We start from the raw sequence: 15,477 nt of genomic DNA, 5'->3' as shown, positions 1-15,477 counted from the left end.
ATATTTATAATGACTTCTGTATTATCTGTGTTTTCTCCCCAAGTTTCCCTTATACAGTTTGGTTCTTTAATTAATGTCTTGACTCTCTTCTCATTATTTTAAGTCTTTTATTCTTCTGAGTTCTAGAGATTTTCAAGTCTGTCTTCCATTTATCTAAGTCAAATTTATATAGAATAGGTAGGTTGTATACCACTTCCAATGAGATATTTAATTAAAATACATTTACCTAATATCTACATGAATCTCTAGAGACATAAAATTATTCCTACTTTGTTCCCACTTCTATGTTCAAAGTATCTTCTTGAATCTTGTTTTCACTTAGCAACATCATTTCAGAGAAATATAGTTAATTCTAATGATTCCAGAAGGTTCTTTCCACCTAGAAAATTGTTTCACATATCTGCTGATTTTTATCTACCTTCTTATTAGGAAGAAACCCTATAGGTAATCTTCTACCATGTGTCCTTCTCCATGAAAAAGAACTCTGCTCTTCATTGTGGGAGGGAGCTTTGTCAGGCTAATTTTCTGCTAGTTAAGACACTTAAAAATTGGCACCATTCTGGTCAGGATAGAACTCTTCTTGTAAGTTGCAATTGAAAGTCTTCTTCTTGGAAGGAAATAGACTTTTTAATACAATGGTAAATATTTTTCTGTGGAAATGTGAGATGTGAGATGTGGATACTAACTATTTACCGATCTAACCAATATTTAAGAGTCTAATGGTCATTAACCAGACATCTTTTTCTTTTTTAACTGCTCAAAACTATTTCAATAGTAATTCCCCCCTTTCCACACACACACATGCTGCTACCAAGAAGTTATGTTTGAATTTGACCTACTTTAGTTATCTTTCCTTGATTTAAGTTTGTAAGTTTATGGGAAAAATTCAACCAATCTTTATGCTCTAAGAGAAATTATCGGTACATTTTTCTACTAACGCCTGGGCCATCCACTCAAGAAGATACTCTTCTGAATAATCTTTCTGTCCACCCTATCTTTTCTCACCCATTGTGGAAACAGGAGTCATTGCCTACCAACACCTGGTATACAGATTTTCTGCTTATGCAACCACCTCAAATAAGAGAATGCCTGCCTCATTGTCTGCCTTTATCCTTCTGACTTGGGTATATTAGTGTAAATTTATCAGTGTCCCTACACTTATCTCTGAGACCAGGCTTTCTTTCATAGGAGAGGAATCATGTAGCGCAAATTTCTAGTTTTTCACACCTTTTCAGTTTCCAAGTATAGATACAAGTTTTTCTCTTATTTTTGTTTTTAGGGGGTTATTTCTATAATGATATATCCTTTATCTAAAAACATCGATGCTTCAAAGCTGTCTTAATAGTTATATATAAAGCCAGATTTTTATAGAAGTAACTAGCAGATTAATCTGGTTAGTTTACTGAGTACCTACTATAGGTATAGTACTTTATTTGATTTTAGAATTTAATTTGCCTTTTACTGTCTACAATTTAGCTAAGAAAATAGGATCTGTACGTATGCAAACCTAGCAAGACGGTAAGAGATTGTGAGGCAAACTCTGATAATGCAAATTGCTGATGTGTACTAAAGTAAATGATTTCATAAGAGGAAGTCATCACAGCCAGGTATTTGAAAATTGATGTGAATTAGAAAGACAATTATTGGGAAACCATTTTACTGGAGAAGAGAAAACAGTGATTATATCAGTATGGCCACAGAAGTGGATTCTGTATAGTAAAGGAGTGGAAACTGGCCAGAAGGATTGATTAGGTTGACTGTGCATAGTCCTGAATGCTAAGATGAAGTTTGTGCTGCAAGTAATGTGGGTTTGACACAGTGAAAATGGTTGTTCTAGTGAGATTAGAACAGTAGCCATGGGCAGAGAGAAGTAGCCAGTTAAGAAATCCTTGAGGAATCTAGGTACAGGATGGTAAGGATGTAGACTGAGAGTGGTCAGAGTATAGCTGGTGAGGGATGTCACAGTAGAAAACTAACAGGACTTGGTAACTGTTGGATAAGTTGTATAGGATCAAAACAGTTTTGCTAATTAAAAGAGACATTGTGTATGAGACAGATTTTTCAACTTTATTAAGTGGGAGAATTGATATTATGAATGATGTAAGAAAATAAAGTATGACAGTGTGACAAGTCCCAGATCTAGAAATAACTGACACGATAATGACATGCGCGTTCTCAAGCCAGATGTCTGGTGCTTTTGGCTGCCCAGGTTTACCCCACTGCACTCTGGTTCTGAGAGCTGCATAGTTTGGGTCTCTCCTAATCTTTAGTCTCTGTTCTTATTCAGCAGAGTGACAGTGCTGCCCTCTCAGGGTTTCTTGACCAATTCTTTCTTCTTAATTATCTTGTTTCAAAAATATTTACTGAGAACCTTCAGTACGTGCAAGACCTTGTGCTAGGCATGGAGAATAAAGGAGACGAAAAGTGCTGTGTGGTACTTCGGTTAGTAAGTAAAGTCAAGTGTATTTTAACTAGTATTTTGTTGTCGAGGTTTTCAGGAGACATTTGTTTCACTCAAATGATCAAGAGGCAAATACTTTTCATTTGGAGAGGACTCTTGTTTTTCGCAAACTATTAGTAAGTGACTGCTTTTTTCCTGCAGTTTTGGAAATTTACAAATAACGAACTTTTTTTTTCATCTCCACTAGGGGACAGTGTGTTACCATTAGATTTTTTTTTTGCTTCCATATCAGCAAAATGTATACAGAAAGGAAATTTAGCCTCTAATTATTTTGATACGATATTAATTACCTTACAAATGTAACAAGACTTAAAATGTTTCTAAAGTATACAGCTTAGGATTTTTGTATATTGTATGTGTTATGGATGGATAGATATATGGCCATATATAGATACAGGTTTTATTTGTTTAGAGTGATTGAAATTTTGTGGCATTTAGATAATTTTTGCATGAGTCCACCAAAACAAGGATGGGTGGCAGAAAGATATTAATACCAAAATATAAGGAAATTGAATTTCAGGACAGTTTTGTAATTCATGGAACTTGAATTAGGCTTTCTGTATGGAATTTGCTGAGACAATGTAATGTTTACCCTTCCAAAAGATCTGTGTAGTCTCTTGAGACATCTAAAGCCTAAATAATACATTTATACATATATTTTAAATTTACAGAGTTTCTTTTAAGAGAGTACATTGTGTTCTTTAGGAATGATGTGTATGGAAGATGAAAATCTCAAAAGATTTCCGTTTAGGTTGTCTATAAAGATTTGGAGAACAGTGATGTCATAGCTTTTCCTGCCATTCTTTGAGACAAGATCCTACAAACTCCACATAAATTTGATTCTAACAGCATACCATAAATTTGTTTATACCTCTTTAATTCAAGTACTGATATCTGTGTAGTACAATGATAGGGTTTAATGTTTTGAAATATACCTTTTAAAAAGTTCTTCAAGTTTTGCCAAAACTGGGTTTTTGCCAAAAGTTGTCTTTTGAGAAAACTGAAAGCGACAGTGGATCAGTAAGGAATTCTGAGGATATGACATTACAGAAAATTGACCACTTGTACACTTGCAAGGTGCTACTTCTTCATCATTTACTTCTGAAACTGCAGGCGTTACTTGTTCAAATTGTGAGGTTGATGGTGGGGAGCAGGGAAAAAAGCTGCTATGAATAATGGAGGTGTCATTTCATTCCCAGTCTTCTGTGAAAGTAAAGAAATCCATTTTCCCTGATTTCCAAAGAGCTTGCCAAAGGCTTAGAGGTCCCATGAGAATTTTTGCATCGAGACTTCACTACTCTATGGAAGATGATAGATAGAACCACGGGAAAGAAACCTACCATCAACCAAAAAAAAAATAATAATAATTATATATATACATATACATATATATATATATATCTCATACAAAAAACCTAAAGTACAGGATTCCATTGACAAGACTTAATTACTCTAGAGTAATTTTAAAATTATGTTTTTAAAAGATAATGGTAATAGAACTTTTGTGCATTTTTTTTTTTTTTAATTTATTTATTTATTTATTGGCTGTGTTGGGTCTTCCTTGCTGCGCGGGAGCTACTCTTCTTTGCCGTGCACGGGCTTCTCATTGCGGTGGCTTCTCCTGTTGCATAGCACGGGCTCTAGGCACACGGGCTTCAGTAGTTGTGGCTCACAGGCTCAGTAGTTGTGGCGCACCGGCTTCATTGCTCCGTGGCCTGTGGGATCTTCCCGGACCAGGGATGGAACCCGTGTCCCCTGCATTGGCCGGCAAATTCTTAACCACTGCGTCACCAGGGAAACCCCGATCTAAGCATAGCATATTTCATCCTAATCTTGAAATTACAAAGTGATAGAGAAATAACTAAATATGATAAGTTTAAAACCCATGGTGAATTCTAATTCTAAATAATTCAGTTCAAGGATATAAAAAATTTTAAATAGCAATTTTATATTGATTTTTTTTTTAATATTCTTCCTGATATTTAAAAAAATCCAACTGTAAGAAACTCTTCAGGGCTTCCCTGGTGGCGCAGTGGTTGAGAGTCCGCCTGCCGATGCAGGGGACACAGGTTCGTGCCCCGGTCCGGGAAGATCCCACATGCCACGGAGCGGCTGGGCCCGTGAGCCATGGCCGCTGAGCCTGCGCGTCCGGAGCCTGTGCTCCGCAACGGGAGAGGCCACAACATTGAGAGGCCCGCGTACCGCCAAAAAAAAAAAAAAGCAACCCTTCAAAATCTCAATGAGCAACTGTTAACATGCTAAATAAAATTAAGTACACATTTTTTGTTGTTACTTTTAGCTTAACTTCCATGATATCTTTCTTAACCTCTAAATCAGCAAAAAGCTATAACTTTGTGAATTATTAATATGATTCTTTTGGAAATCTTTTATTGAAAATTGCAATATTCAAACAAAAATGTTTTCTTTGTACAGATTTTGAAGTTTTTGGTGGGGATAGGTATTCTCTGGAAATCTAGACAATTATGAAGTACTGATTTTATGAGATAACAAATCAAATTTACTCCCTGAATTTAAAGTCTTGAAACTAAGTTTTAAAATAACTTACTTTTCTTATTAGAATAAAGTGTGTTTATTATGAAAATTTTGAAAATATAGCAAAACATAAAGGTGAAATAAAAATAGCCATAAATCTGTCACCCAAAAATAACTCTTGTTAACATTTTGATATTTTCCTTCCCAGTAATTTAAGAAACCTGATTACTACATCCTTTTTTTTTTTACCTTTAGGACCAGTTTCTAGTTTATAATACAGCTGTAACCAAGAAAAAGAGTGAATGTTGTATTTTAAAGCTAGAAGTTATATTTTTTTATGAGAAGATAGAGTGCAATTTTTATTGTTTTTCAAAAATTTGACATTGTTCTCAAGTGAACAGAACAATAAGATAACAAGTAATTACTGTCTGAAGCCTAGCCATGGATGTTGCTGGAGTTACAGATAGTAAGTAAACTGCTGATAAATTTAATTTGGGTGCTTTTTCTTAATTTTTTATTGTGAAAATTTGGGTACCCACTCTTCTTACAATAGCTTTATCACATTGATATGTCCCTCTAAGGATCAGCCATTTCTTGTCCCAAAATATTTCTTGTTCATCCTGGACTCTACAGTATTTTCTTCCCCTTTCTCTCATCATTTGGTTCTGTCTCCCTGAGGATAATTCCTGTCTCATGAGATCTTACCATGCTCTGAATTCCCTTGTTCTCTCACGTGCAGCTGTAGCAATATTACCTACAGTCTAGTCCTGTACATATATTTGTACATTACATCACATTGGTTTTCTAGGGATGGGGTTAACATTTTTCAAATTTTTTGTTTGTTTCATGGAGTAAATATTCCCAGATGACATAGCTGCTGACATAACCCATATGTAGTTTTCTGAATGTTCGAAGCAGGTTTCTTGGTGATGGTGGTAGGGTGTGTCAGTTGATAAGGAATAGGGAAATGGAATAGTAATGTGATTACAAGGTATGAGATGATTATGGTAGTAATTCACCATTTTTCTCTCTTGCTTCAGTTTGGATATTTTTTTACTTCATTTCAGGGTCACTGGTATTGTCTCTGGCTCTTCCCATCTCATATTAAATCAATTAATTCTTAACTTCAAGTACTATATTGTAAAATTGTAAAAAAATTTTTTTTTTTTTTTTTTTTTGTGGTACGCGGGCCTCTCACTGTCGTGGCCTCTCCCGTTGCGGAGCACAGGCTCCGGACGCGCAGGCTCAGCGGCCATGGCTCACGGGCCCAGCCACTCCGCGGTATGTGGGATCTTCCCGGACCGGGGCGCGAACCCATGTTCCCTGCATCGGCAGGCAGACTCTCAACCACTGCGCCACCAGGGAAGCCTAAAAATTGTTTTTTTATTTGAGATTCCAGTTCTATGTTAAAATTTTCCAGTTTTCATCAACGTTTCCTTCTCTTCCTCTATTTTTTAAATATATTAATCTTAGTTACTTTGAAATCCTTGCAGGGTAATTCCAATATATGGATCATTTCTGGGTCTGTTTAAATTGATTTTCTTCTGCTCTTGTTTATGGGTAGTCTACTTATTTATTTATTTATTTATTTATTTATTTATTTATTTATTTTTGCTGCTTTGTGTTCTTACTTGTCAAGTAATATTTTATTGTATGCCATCTGTTACTTACAAAGCATTATAAAAGCTCTAGTTTATTTTAGCTTCCTCCAAAGAATATTAAAATTTGTTCTGGCAAGCATGTGTGTTACTGGGAAATCAACTTGCTCTTCTGGAGATTGTAAAGCTTTGTTAGGGCAGTTCTAGTTCAGTTTTGTCTTTATTCCTAGGTTATAGGCATGGTCTTCACCAAGGTCTCCTTGTTCTAGCCTACCTCACATCTAATCTCCTAAGTGCAGTGCAGCTTCTGAAATCTCTGCTCATTGCTCCAGCTTCCCAGAAATTATTCTCTGCTAGGCCCCATGGAGTCTACCTGTGCAAATGCCGATTAGGAATTGGCCACATAAGGGGAATTTTCAGCAGAATTTTAGGACTTCTTTGCAACTCTCCCATCGCAGGGATGTTTTTCGCGCAATCTGAGCCACTTTGTCAACTTTAAATTGTAATCTGTCTTTTATATCCAGAGAGACCATCATTCACTTGGACTCTATTTCTCTTCTTTATAGTTTCGAAATATTCTCTCAACAAGACATCTGAGATGAATGGTCTCTGCTTTCAAGGACTGTAGATATGCATTGGTTACTGTCTTAGATCCGCAAACAACATTTTTACATAGAGTTTACCAGATTTAATGGTTATGTATGGTGAGTAGGTGTTATCAGCTACTCTGTTGTGGCTGAAACAGTACCCTCCGTAAAAATAATAATTCTAACAGCTGTTATTATAGAATATTTGTTAGGTATCTGTGATTTACATGTCTTACCTGGTTTAGTCCCTACAGAAAAATCTGTAAAGTAGATAATATTGTTACCCCAGTTTTAGATGAAAAACACAGAACTATAAAACTTTGATAATTTGCTCAAAGATATCTGACAGTTGTGAAGGCCAGTATTTGAATACCAGCGATCTGACTCTGGAGCCTGATTAAACACATCTTTTCTTGAAAAATTATACCCTTTGTGTTTTAGATTCACAGAAGAATTGAGAGGATTGTACAGAGTTCCCTTGTGCCCGTTGTGCAGTTTCCCCTATTATTAACAACTAAGCCATAGTTTATGCAGATTGCCTTGGTTTTACCAAAATTTTTTTTTTATCCCAGGATACCACATTACCTTTAGTTGTCATGTCTCCTTAGGAGACAACTGTCATGTCTCCACAGTTGGCTGTGACAGCTTCTCAGACTAACCTTGTTTTTTATGAACTTGATAATTTTGAGGAGTGCTGGTCAGATATATTGTAGTATGTCACTCTATTGGAGTTTGTCTGATGTTTTTTCTCATGATTAGACTGGCATTATGGGTTTTGAGGAGGGAGACCACAGAGGTAAATACCATTTCATGATAGCATATCAAGAGTGCATACCATCAACATGATTTTTCAGTGTTCATGTTGACCTTGCTCACGTAGTTTTAACACTAAACATTTTTATTATATAATATTGGGAGCACACAAAGGAATGTATGCATATACATGTGCATAAATATGGATGATTGATAATAAAACGACCACCTGGAATGCCCCTCCACTCCCTATCTCCATCAATGATTGAAAACACTGTTTTGCAAATCCACTTTCAGCAGGAAATGCTTTTTAAAGATTTATTTCCTTGCATTTTTTTACTTACGTTATCAATACTTTTATAGAGGTATGGAATTTTGAAATGAGTTTGAAATTCATAAATTATTTGTCTATCTAATTTTTGTACATACTAGAATTTTCTTAGTATATGTATGTCTCACCATCTTGTTTTAATCAGCTCTTAAAATTCCGTATGTTTCAAAGATGGAATGATTGAGGTCAGGCAGAGAGGGAAAACAAATATTTAGTGGAATAACGTAGGTTCTTCTCACTGAATTCGAGTCTTTCCAAATGATGCCTATAAAAAATTGCCAAAGTAATCTTTAAAAGAACAATCTTACTTAAATTTGTTAGTAGCTAAAGATATGTAAGTTGTGGAGTAATCAAAATGAGCATGGAAGATTTATTCCAAGATAGAGAAAAGTGATTTTTCTAGCCCTAGGATCTTAAACAGGTTTTCCCCCTTCATTTCTTTGTTACCATGCTGCTTTCATTATAAGTGTAAACTGGTTTCAAAGAGGCTATACAGATAGCCTTTTTCTGTTTATTTTTGAATGGGAAACCTTAATTATCATCATCTGTTGTATATCTCATTTTAATGAGACTTGGGAGTAGATGTGTATCATACCCTGCAACATTGTAATTAATTAATTATTGAGTGACAAATACATACCTATAGTTGGTTTGTGTTTTATTCAGTTTTAGAATACTATTTCTGTATTTATAAATGGTGTGTCATGAATGATATCTGCTCCTATATAAGTGAATCACATTTTAAGCTCAAACATATTTGGCTTTTAAATGATTTGTTAATGTGATTTGATATTCTGGAAACCGGTACAGCATTTGAAATCCATTATTGAAATGTCATTAAAACTCACTCACGAGAGGCAAAGTAGCCACCATACAGCCCCTGTGCATCTTCACCAGTTCCACCTCTTAGAACACAATCAGGGAAACTGACGGGAAAGAATAGTTTAAGCAGAGGTGATCTCTTACTACCATCATCATAGATGAGAAACCCAAGCCTGGGCTAGTGGAGGCGTGGTGGTAGTGGGAAGGCTTTGATAAGATAATATTCTTCTTTGTACTGTTGCCAGACTTCTGGCTAAATATGTAAATAGGAGTAAACAAAGTAACCAAATAGTGGTCATTGTTAACAAATGAGTCAGACTGAAAGGGTGAACATATGTCTATCATTGTCAACCCTCCTTTGCTTTGAATTTGTTATAATGTATGGAGGGCAACCATGTGTTAGGCATTGAACTAAGTTTTTTATATTCAAAGGTAAAATATTCTCTACATCAAGAAACTGATCATCTGGTGGAATAGATGGCCAGCTAAAAAGACTATAAGAATTCAGTGTGCTAGAGGAATTCATAGCTATGGAAGTGTATAGATTCACCTCACTCAAATTGGGTTGAAGAACAGCAGTCAAGGGAGATTTCAGGAGTCACTGATAATCTGAGTTGAACCTCAGAGTAACTAGGGTAAGCTAGGCCAGGAGAGGGAGTGAGACAGCTTTTCTAGCAAAGGGATTAGCTGGTGCAAAGGGAACCTTGAAAAATGGCTTGATTGGGCAATCTTTTTTTTTTTTTTGGGCAGTACGCGGGCCTCTCACTGCTGTGGCCTCTCCCGTCGCGGAGCACAGGCTCCGGACGTGCAGGCTCAGCAGCCATGGCTCACAGGCCCAGCCGCTCCACGGCATACGGGATCTTCCCGGACCGGGGCACAAACCCGTGTCCCCTGCATCGGCAGGCGGACTCTCAACCACTGAGTCACCAGGGAAGCCCAGATTGGGCAATCTTAAACAGTTCTACATGGCTTGGAGAACTGAGTAATTTTAAGGGAATGGTAAGAAGAGGCTGGAAGGATAAAAGACCTTCCAGGTAAAGGGTTAATACTTGATCCTGAAGTTTAAAGATAGCCTTCAAAAGAGTCTATGCGGGATAATGATGTGATCAGATTTTTATTATTTAAAATCAGTATTTTCATTGCTGTGTGGGAAATAGGATAGAAGAGGACAGACTTCAGAGAGACTATGAGATTGTTTCGGTAATTCAGGGCCAGAGGTATTATGCTGGCAGTGGCAGTTTGAGTGGAGTATATGGATTCAAGAAACGTTAAGGAGGCAGAAACAATGGGTCCCAGTGATGTACTGAATGTTGGGATAAGGCATTACGGACGATGCCGAAGTGTAGAAATTGGTTACCAGATCCCTCTTTTTGAGCCTAGCACAATTCATAACCCAAGGATTTAACATATTAACTCTGTTTCCTATTTCATTTTACCTTCATATTATCATCCCCTCATACCTTCAAGAAGCCTAAATAATTAGAAAAAACAGAATTTCATAGGGAAATATGATTTCAAAGGGAAAATCACATTTTAGCAACTTGTGAAATAACTCTTTTCACAAATCTGCCTGATCTTTACTTCAAAAACAAGCAGGTTTTTTGTTTTGTTTTCTTCCTCCACACCAGTACTCACAGTTTATAACAAAGTCTGTTGTTGAAGAACCCTCAGGAAAAAAAAAAAAAGGTGAAGAGAAGGCTTGTATCATCAGAGAAATATTCACACTTAAGTGAAGAGCCAAAGTTGGTCTTCAATATTGGATTAAGGGAAAAGAATCTTTTGTTTCATATTATTAGCTTTTGAAATTGTGTCATTGCTTCTTTTGGTACTTTCAGCAGATATTTTTTCTATACTGAAAGTGCTTATAAAAGCGTTTCTCCTTTATTTGGGACAATGGCTGTGGTCTGAGTTCTATGCAGTGCTGAGCCCAAAGAATAGCAAGCCTTGCAAAGTGTCTCCTTGAACACAGAGAAACAGAGTCTGTGATTGTGGTTGCCAGGGGCTAAGGAGTGGAGGAAATGGGGAGATGTTGGTCAAAGGATACAAACTTCCATTTATAAGATGGGTAAGTTCTGAGAATTTAATGTACAGATGGTGACTATAGTTAACAGTACTGTATTGTATACTTCAAAGTTCCTGAGAGAGTAGATCTTAAATGTTCTCACCCCCCTTCCAAAAAATAGTAACTATATGAGATGATGGGTGTGATAACTAACCCTACTTTAGTAATAATTTTGCTGTATATATGTATATCACATCGTCACATTGTACACCTTAAACTTATACAATGTATTTATGTTTATAAAGTTTTTCAAAAATAAATTTTTTTAAAAAAGAAAAGTAGGTCCTTATTAAATTTAATGTGTTGATACCTTTTCTTTCTAAAATAATTATTGTTTTATCTTTTCTTTCAGGATGAACAGAAGCTACAGGAAAGTTTAAGGCAAGGTGCCACCATTATTGCTGCCTTAATCAAAGAAAGAAATTCCGGACTCATTGGTCAACTACTAGTAGCATAAAGAACATGAAGAAAATTACCTACTGTGTTCTTAGAAACATTTACCTAAGTATCTCTTTTGTGCTTCTCTCCGAATTGTATATGGTAGAATGTTTAAGTTGTATTTTATGTCTTTTATAATTTGGAGGATGTGATGCTTAGGTGAACTTGAAAACTTTTTATGCATGTCAAATATAAATTGCTTAAACCGGAAAAGAACAGATAAGTGGAAAATAATAGCCTTCACATAAAGAATGTGTGCCTTTTCACAAAGGCATGAAAGGTAAAATAGAAATAATGATGAGTCAGCTAATTCTCCAAGGAATGAGAATTTAGGAAATGTCAACTATTATCTCTCTGTTAATTAGTAAATCACACTATAATGAAACTAATAAATAAGATTAATGAGTATTGTTAATTCTAACATTATCCTCTCTCCATGGGTTATTTTGAATTGCATTCCAATTTTTCACACCTTAAAAAAAAAAGAGGAGATAGCAGTGAACTCTGGTTTGAGTATCTGTACCATTAGCCTCACATTACCCTAGATCTCTAAAGGAGATGTAATCTCCTGCTTTTCTAATGTTTTAAAATTGTATGTTTTCCTTGGTTTATGAAATATAGTTTTGACTTACATTATTTTTAAAGGCTTCTGATTTTTCTGAATAACTTTAAAAGAAGACTGGAAAGCTTCATGAAAGTGACGTTATTTTGGTCAATCTTAAGTTAGTCTTCTTCTAAAAGGAAGAGAGTCCATTGCACATAAAATAATTTTCTTTTGATATGGATAACTGCTGCCTTTTTAAATCGAGTTCTTATTCTTTCAAATTTCCACTGGTATATACATCTTAAATATTGATGATTTTTCCCTTACCTTATATTTTACAGTTTTGTCAATCCAGTCATTAGAGATGCCTTTTATTCTATATATACACTTCATAAAAACACATAGATCAGATTATGCCAGGGCTTAGGCTGCACGTGGGAACTATAAAAATTGCATGAAATGTTTTCAGTTAAAGATAGACTATGAGGGCTTCCCTGGTGGCGCAGCGGTTGAGAGTCTGCCTGCCGATGCGGGGGACATGGGTTCGTGCCGCGGTCCGGGAAAATCCCACATGCCGCGGAGCGGCTGGGCCCGTCAGCCATGGCTGCTGAGCCTGCGCGTCCGGAGCCTGTGCTCCACAACGGGAGAGGCCACAACGGTGCGAGGCCCGCGTACGGCAAAAAAAAAAAAAGATAGACTACAAAATATCTACCTTGTGCAGTCTCTTCTTAACATGTTGGGTGATTTTGCCTTCATTTCTCAAGTATCCATAATAGTCGGAGAGTTTATATTTCACATTTAAATAATAGTGAGTAGAATATAGAGGAAATGAAGTAATTATTGCAATTCATTCTCCTAAATGAAATGTGTTGTTTGAATGAATGTAGGCTTAGATCTCAATTCCTGGGCTCGCCACTTTTTCTCTCTTTCTCTAGGGATGTTAAGAAATATAAAATAAATCATTTAATTAAAAATCTTGAGGGTGGAAATATATGGGCAGTGTGTGGATTTTGGTTAGAATGTCTGTTGTCGTTAAGGCAGGTTGGCTACGTTGTAAAAGGTCATAGGTGTGTGTTTTGACATCTTCAGGTGGAAATGTTTTAAGAATTTGAAATGTGCTCATAAAGGCAAAAGGGGAAAAGTTACGAAGATTTTAAGGAGAAAATCAGTGCCTTTAGGTACGTGATGGGAAACTAGGCAGTCTCTGGCACAAGCATCACTGTATCTATTGAGTGCTGACTGAGTTACCTTAGATTTCAACAGAAGAGAATATTATACCAAACAAGAATTTATCTTGGGACAGTTAGTATGCCTTTACCCTAGGCAATTGTAAACATTTAGTGTTATGAGATTTAGTTAATAAAATACTAAGATGACGATGTCTGAAATCATCATCATCATCATCATCATTATGGCATTTTAATTTTTTTCTTTATAGTTTACAAAGTGATTCACAGCATTGAAAATAATTTAAAGAAATCTCCTCACATCCTTTACAATTTAGATGGAAATTGAGGCTCAGGGATCCTCACTACCTTCTCCAAAGACACATGTTAAACTCAGAACCACTGAGAATAAGTTTTAAGCTCATTTCCTCTATAACAATGATTGCAGGCAAAGGATATCCAGCAGAGAGGCCTTCGGAAATGAGCCAGAGGCTCCGAATGAGCGTTGGAGGAATGGACGAGGAGGGACAGAATCAGTCCAGTGACCTGAGGAAAGTCCTGAAGCTTTTGGCTTTCCAGCCATCTTTCCAACATACAGAAATTGTAGCTAAGGATAAAGGGAATGAAGAGAATTATTGGCCAGGAAGGAAAGATAAACTAATTGATTTTTTTATTTGTTAAGAGATCCAGAGGCAACTTTACAGTTACATATTCATCTCCACTTTGGGAAACTTAATTACTTTCATGAAAACTGTCCATTTTCACTTTACTTTTCAAAATCCCTTTAAAAATTATATTAAATATGCCTGAGGGTTGCTGAAATTGCTTTCTACCTGTGCAGATTTTGTGGAAAGGCTGTTTTCTTTTTAAATGTATGCTACTTAATTACATGCAATTTAAAGTTAACCTTTTTAGGAAGTTAACACAGCGCGATCGGTAGTTTGATTAATGACGTATTGGTAAGAGGTAGTATTTTTTTTTCACGCGAGTGCTCAATTTGAGAGATGACTCTTGCAAATAGACTCATCTACAGATGAAAGTCAGACCCCTATATTCTACCAAGACCTCAGACCCCTATATTCTACTGAGAGCCATTCTTATTGTGGTCACTTTAAGCATTTTGCATTGGTTTACCAGGAAAACGCTCTTTTCCTATGCTAGTTTACTGTACATTTGACCCTTGAACAGCACAGGTTTGAATTGCACTGGTCCAATATGTGTTTTTTTTTCAGCAGTAGCTAGGAAGGAACCATGGATACAGAAGACTTACTATAAATTATGCACAGATTTTTGACTGCTGGGAGGGTCAACAGCTTTAATCCCTGTGTTGTTCGAGGGTCATCTGTAATTATACCTATCAAATTTTACGTTTTATATATATAAATACAATATTGATTTTATAAAAATCAAGTTGTAGTACTACATTTTCTTATGTTAAATATGTAAATTTTACTTCATTTTAATGTTGAAACTAACTATATCAAGAAAACAAATGATAACAGTTTAAAATGTGAAGAAAGCCATTTGAGATAAGAAAGATTGAAATTGTTTTAAAAGTTTAATTCAAAAATAAACAGAATAAATGAAAAATACATATTGTTTTAGGGTTTATTAATATGGTTTAAAATACGTGGACAAGAAGTGGCTGTGTAGCTGGTGTTTGGCATTGTAACATTAATAGATGTTCTTGTATGGTTTTAGTTTCAAAACTGTGAAAAGGTATGGATCTTTTTCAATGAAAAGTAAGAAACTACCATTAAATATTTTAAATGTTCTCTTTACACAACAAAATGTAGGTAATTGATAACTAACTTATTGATATTTTAAAATCTAATGACAATTTTCATTGATATTTAGTGTATATGTACATATTTTTCAAACTGACTCAGTCTCAACTGAATAACTGAATAGCATTCTCAAAATATAAGTGTGATCTTTTACATTAGAGGAAAATAGAATTTGAGATTCAGATATATTATTCTGTAAAATATATTAAAAATTTGCAAAACCAGAAGTCTCAGCCAGATTTTTTCTCTTTCCCTCATATTTAGCAGGTTTACCAGCAATTACTGTGGCAGCTAAGGATATAAAAGCTATACTTAGGCACAGTGGAAAAGAATATTGTGACCGCTTAATAATGTCTGCATGGGTGTGGTGGGTTGAATGACTGTTTAGCAATATTCTTTCCCTCCATTTAGTTTCCATATGAGGAATATATGTCC

The 15,477-nt window shown here is 35.6% G+C and overlaps 1 protein-coding gene across 3 annotated transcripts in view; it reads left to right on the top strand.

The window, feature by feature from the left end:
• CRPPA (CDP-L-ribitol pyrophosphorylase A) overlaps positions 1-15,197 on the top strand; it is a gene marked incomplete at its 5' end in the record, with an annotated part of 305,540 nt that extends 290,343 nt beyond the window's left edge. For all 3 annotated transcript variants that reach the window (XM_082662257.1, XM_082662256.1, XM_082662255.1), the window contains one exon: positions 11,460-15,197. In XM_082662257.1, the coding sequence (XP_082518383.1) occupies positions 11,460-11,564 (105 nt within the window). In that variant the 3' untranslated portion in view covers positions 11,565-15,197. The remainder of the gene's footprint in view (positions 1-11,459) is intronic.
• Between the last annotated feature and the right edge of the window lie 280 nt (positions 15,198-15,477).

The sequence above is a fragment of the Grampus griseus genome (assembly GCF_964374135.1).
Source record: "Grampus griseus genome assembly, chromosome: 9".
Taxonomy (NCBI): domain Eukaryota; kingdom Metazoa; phylum Chordata; class Mammalia; order Artiodactyla; family Delphinidae; genus Grampus; species Grampus griseus.
The sequence above is the reverse complement of the archived record's forward strand: the minus strand, read 5'-3'. Positions and strand labels throughout refer to the sequence as shown.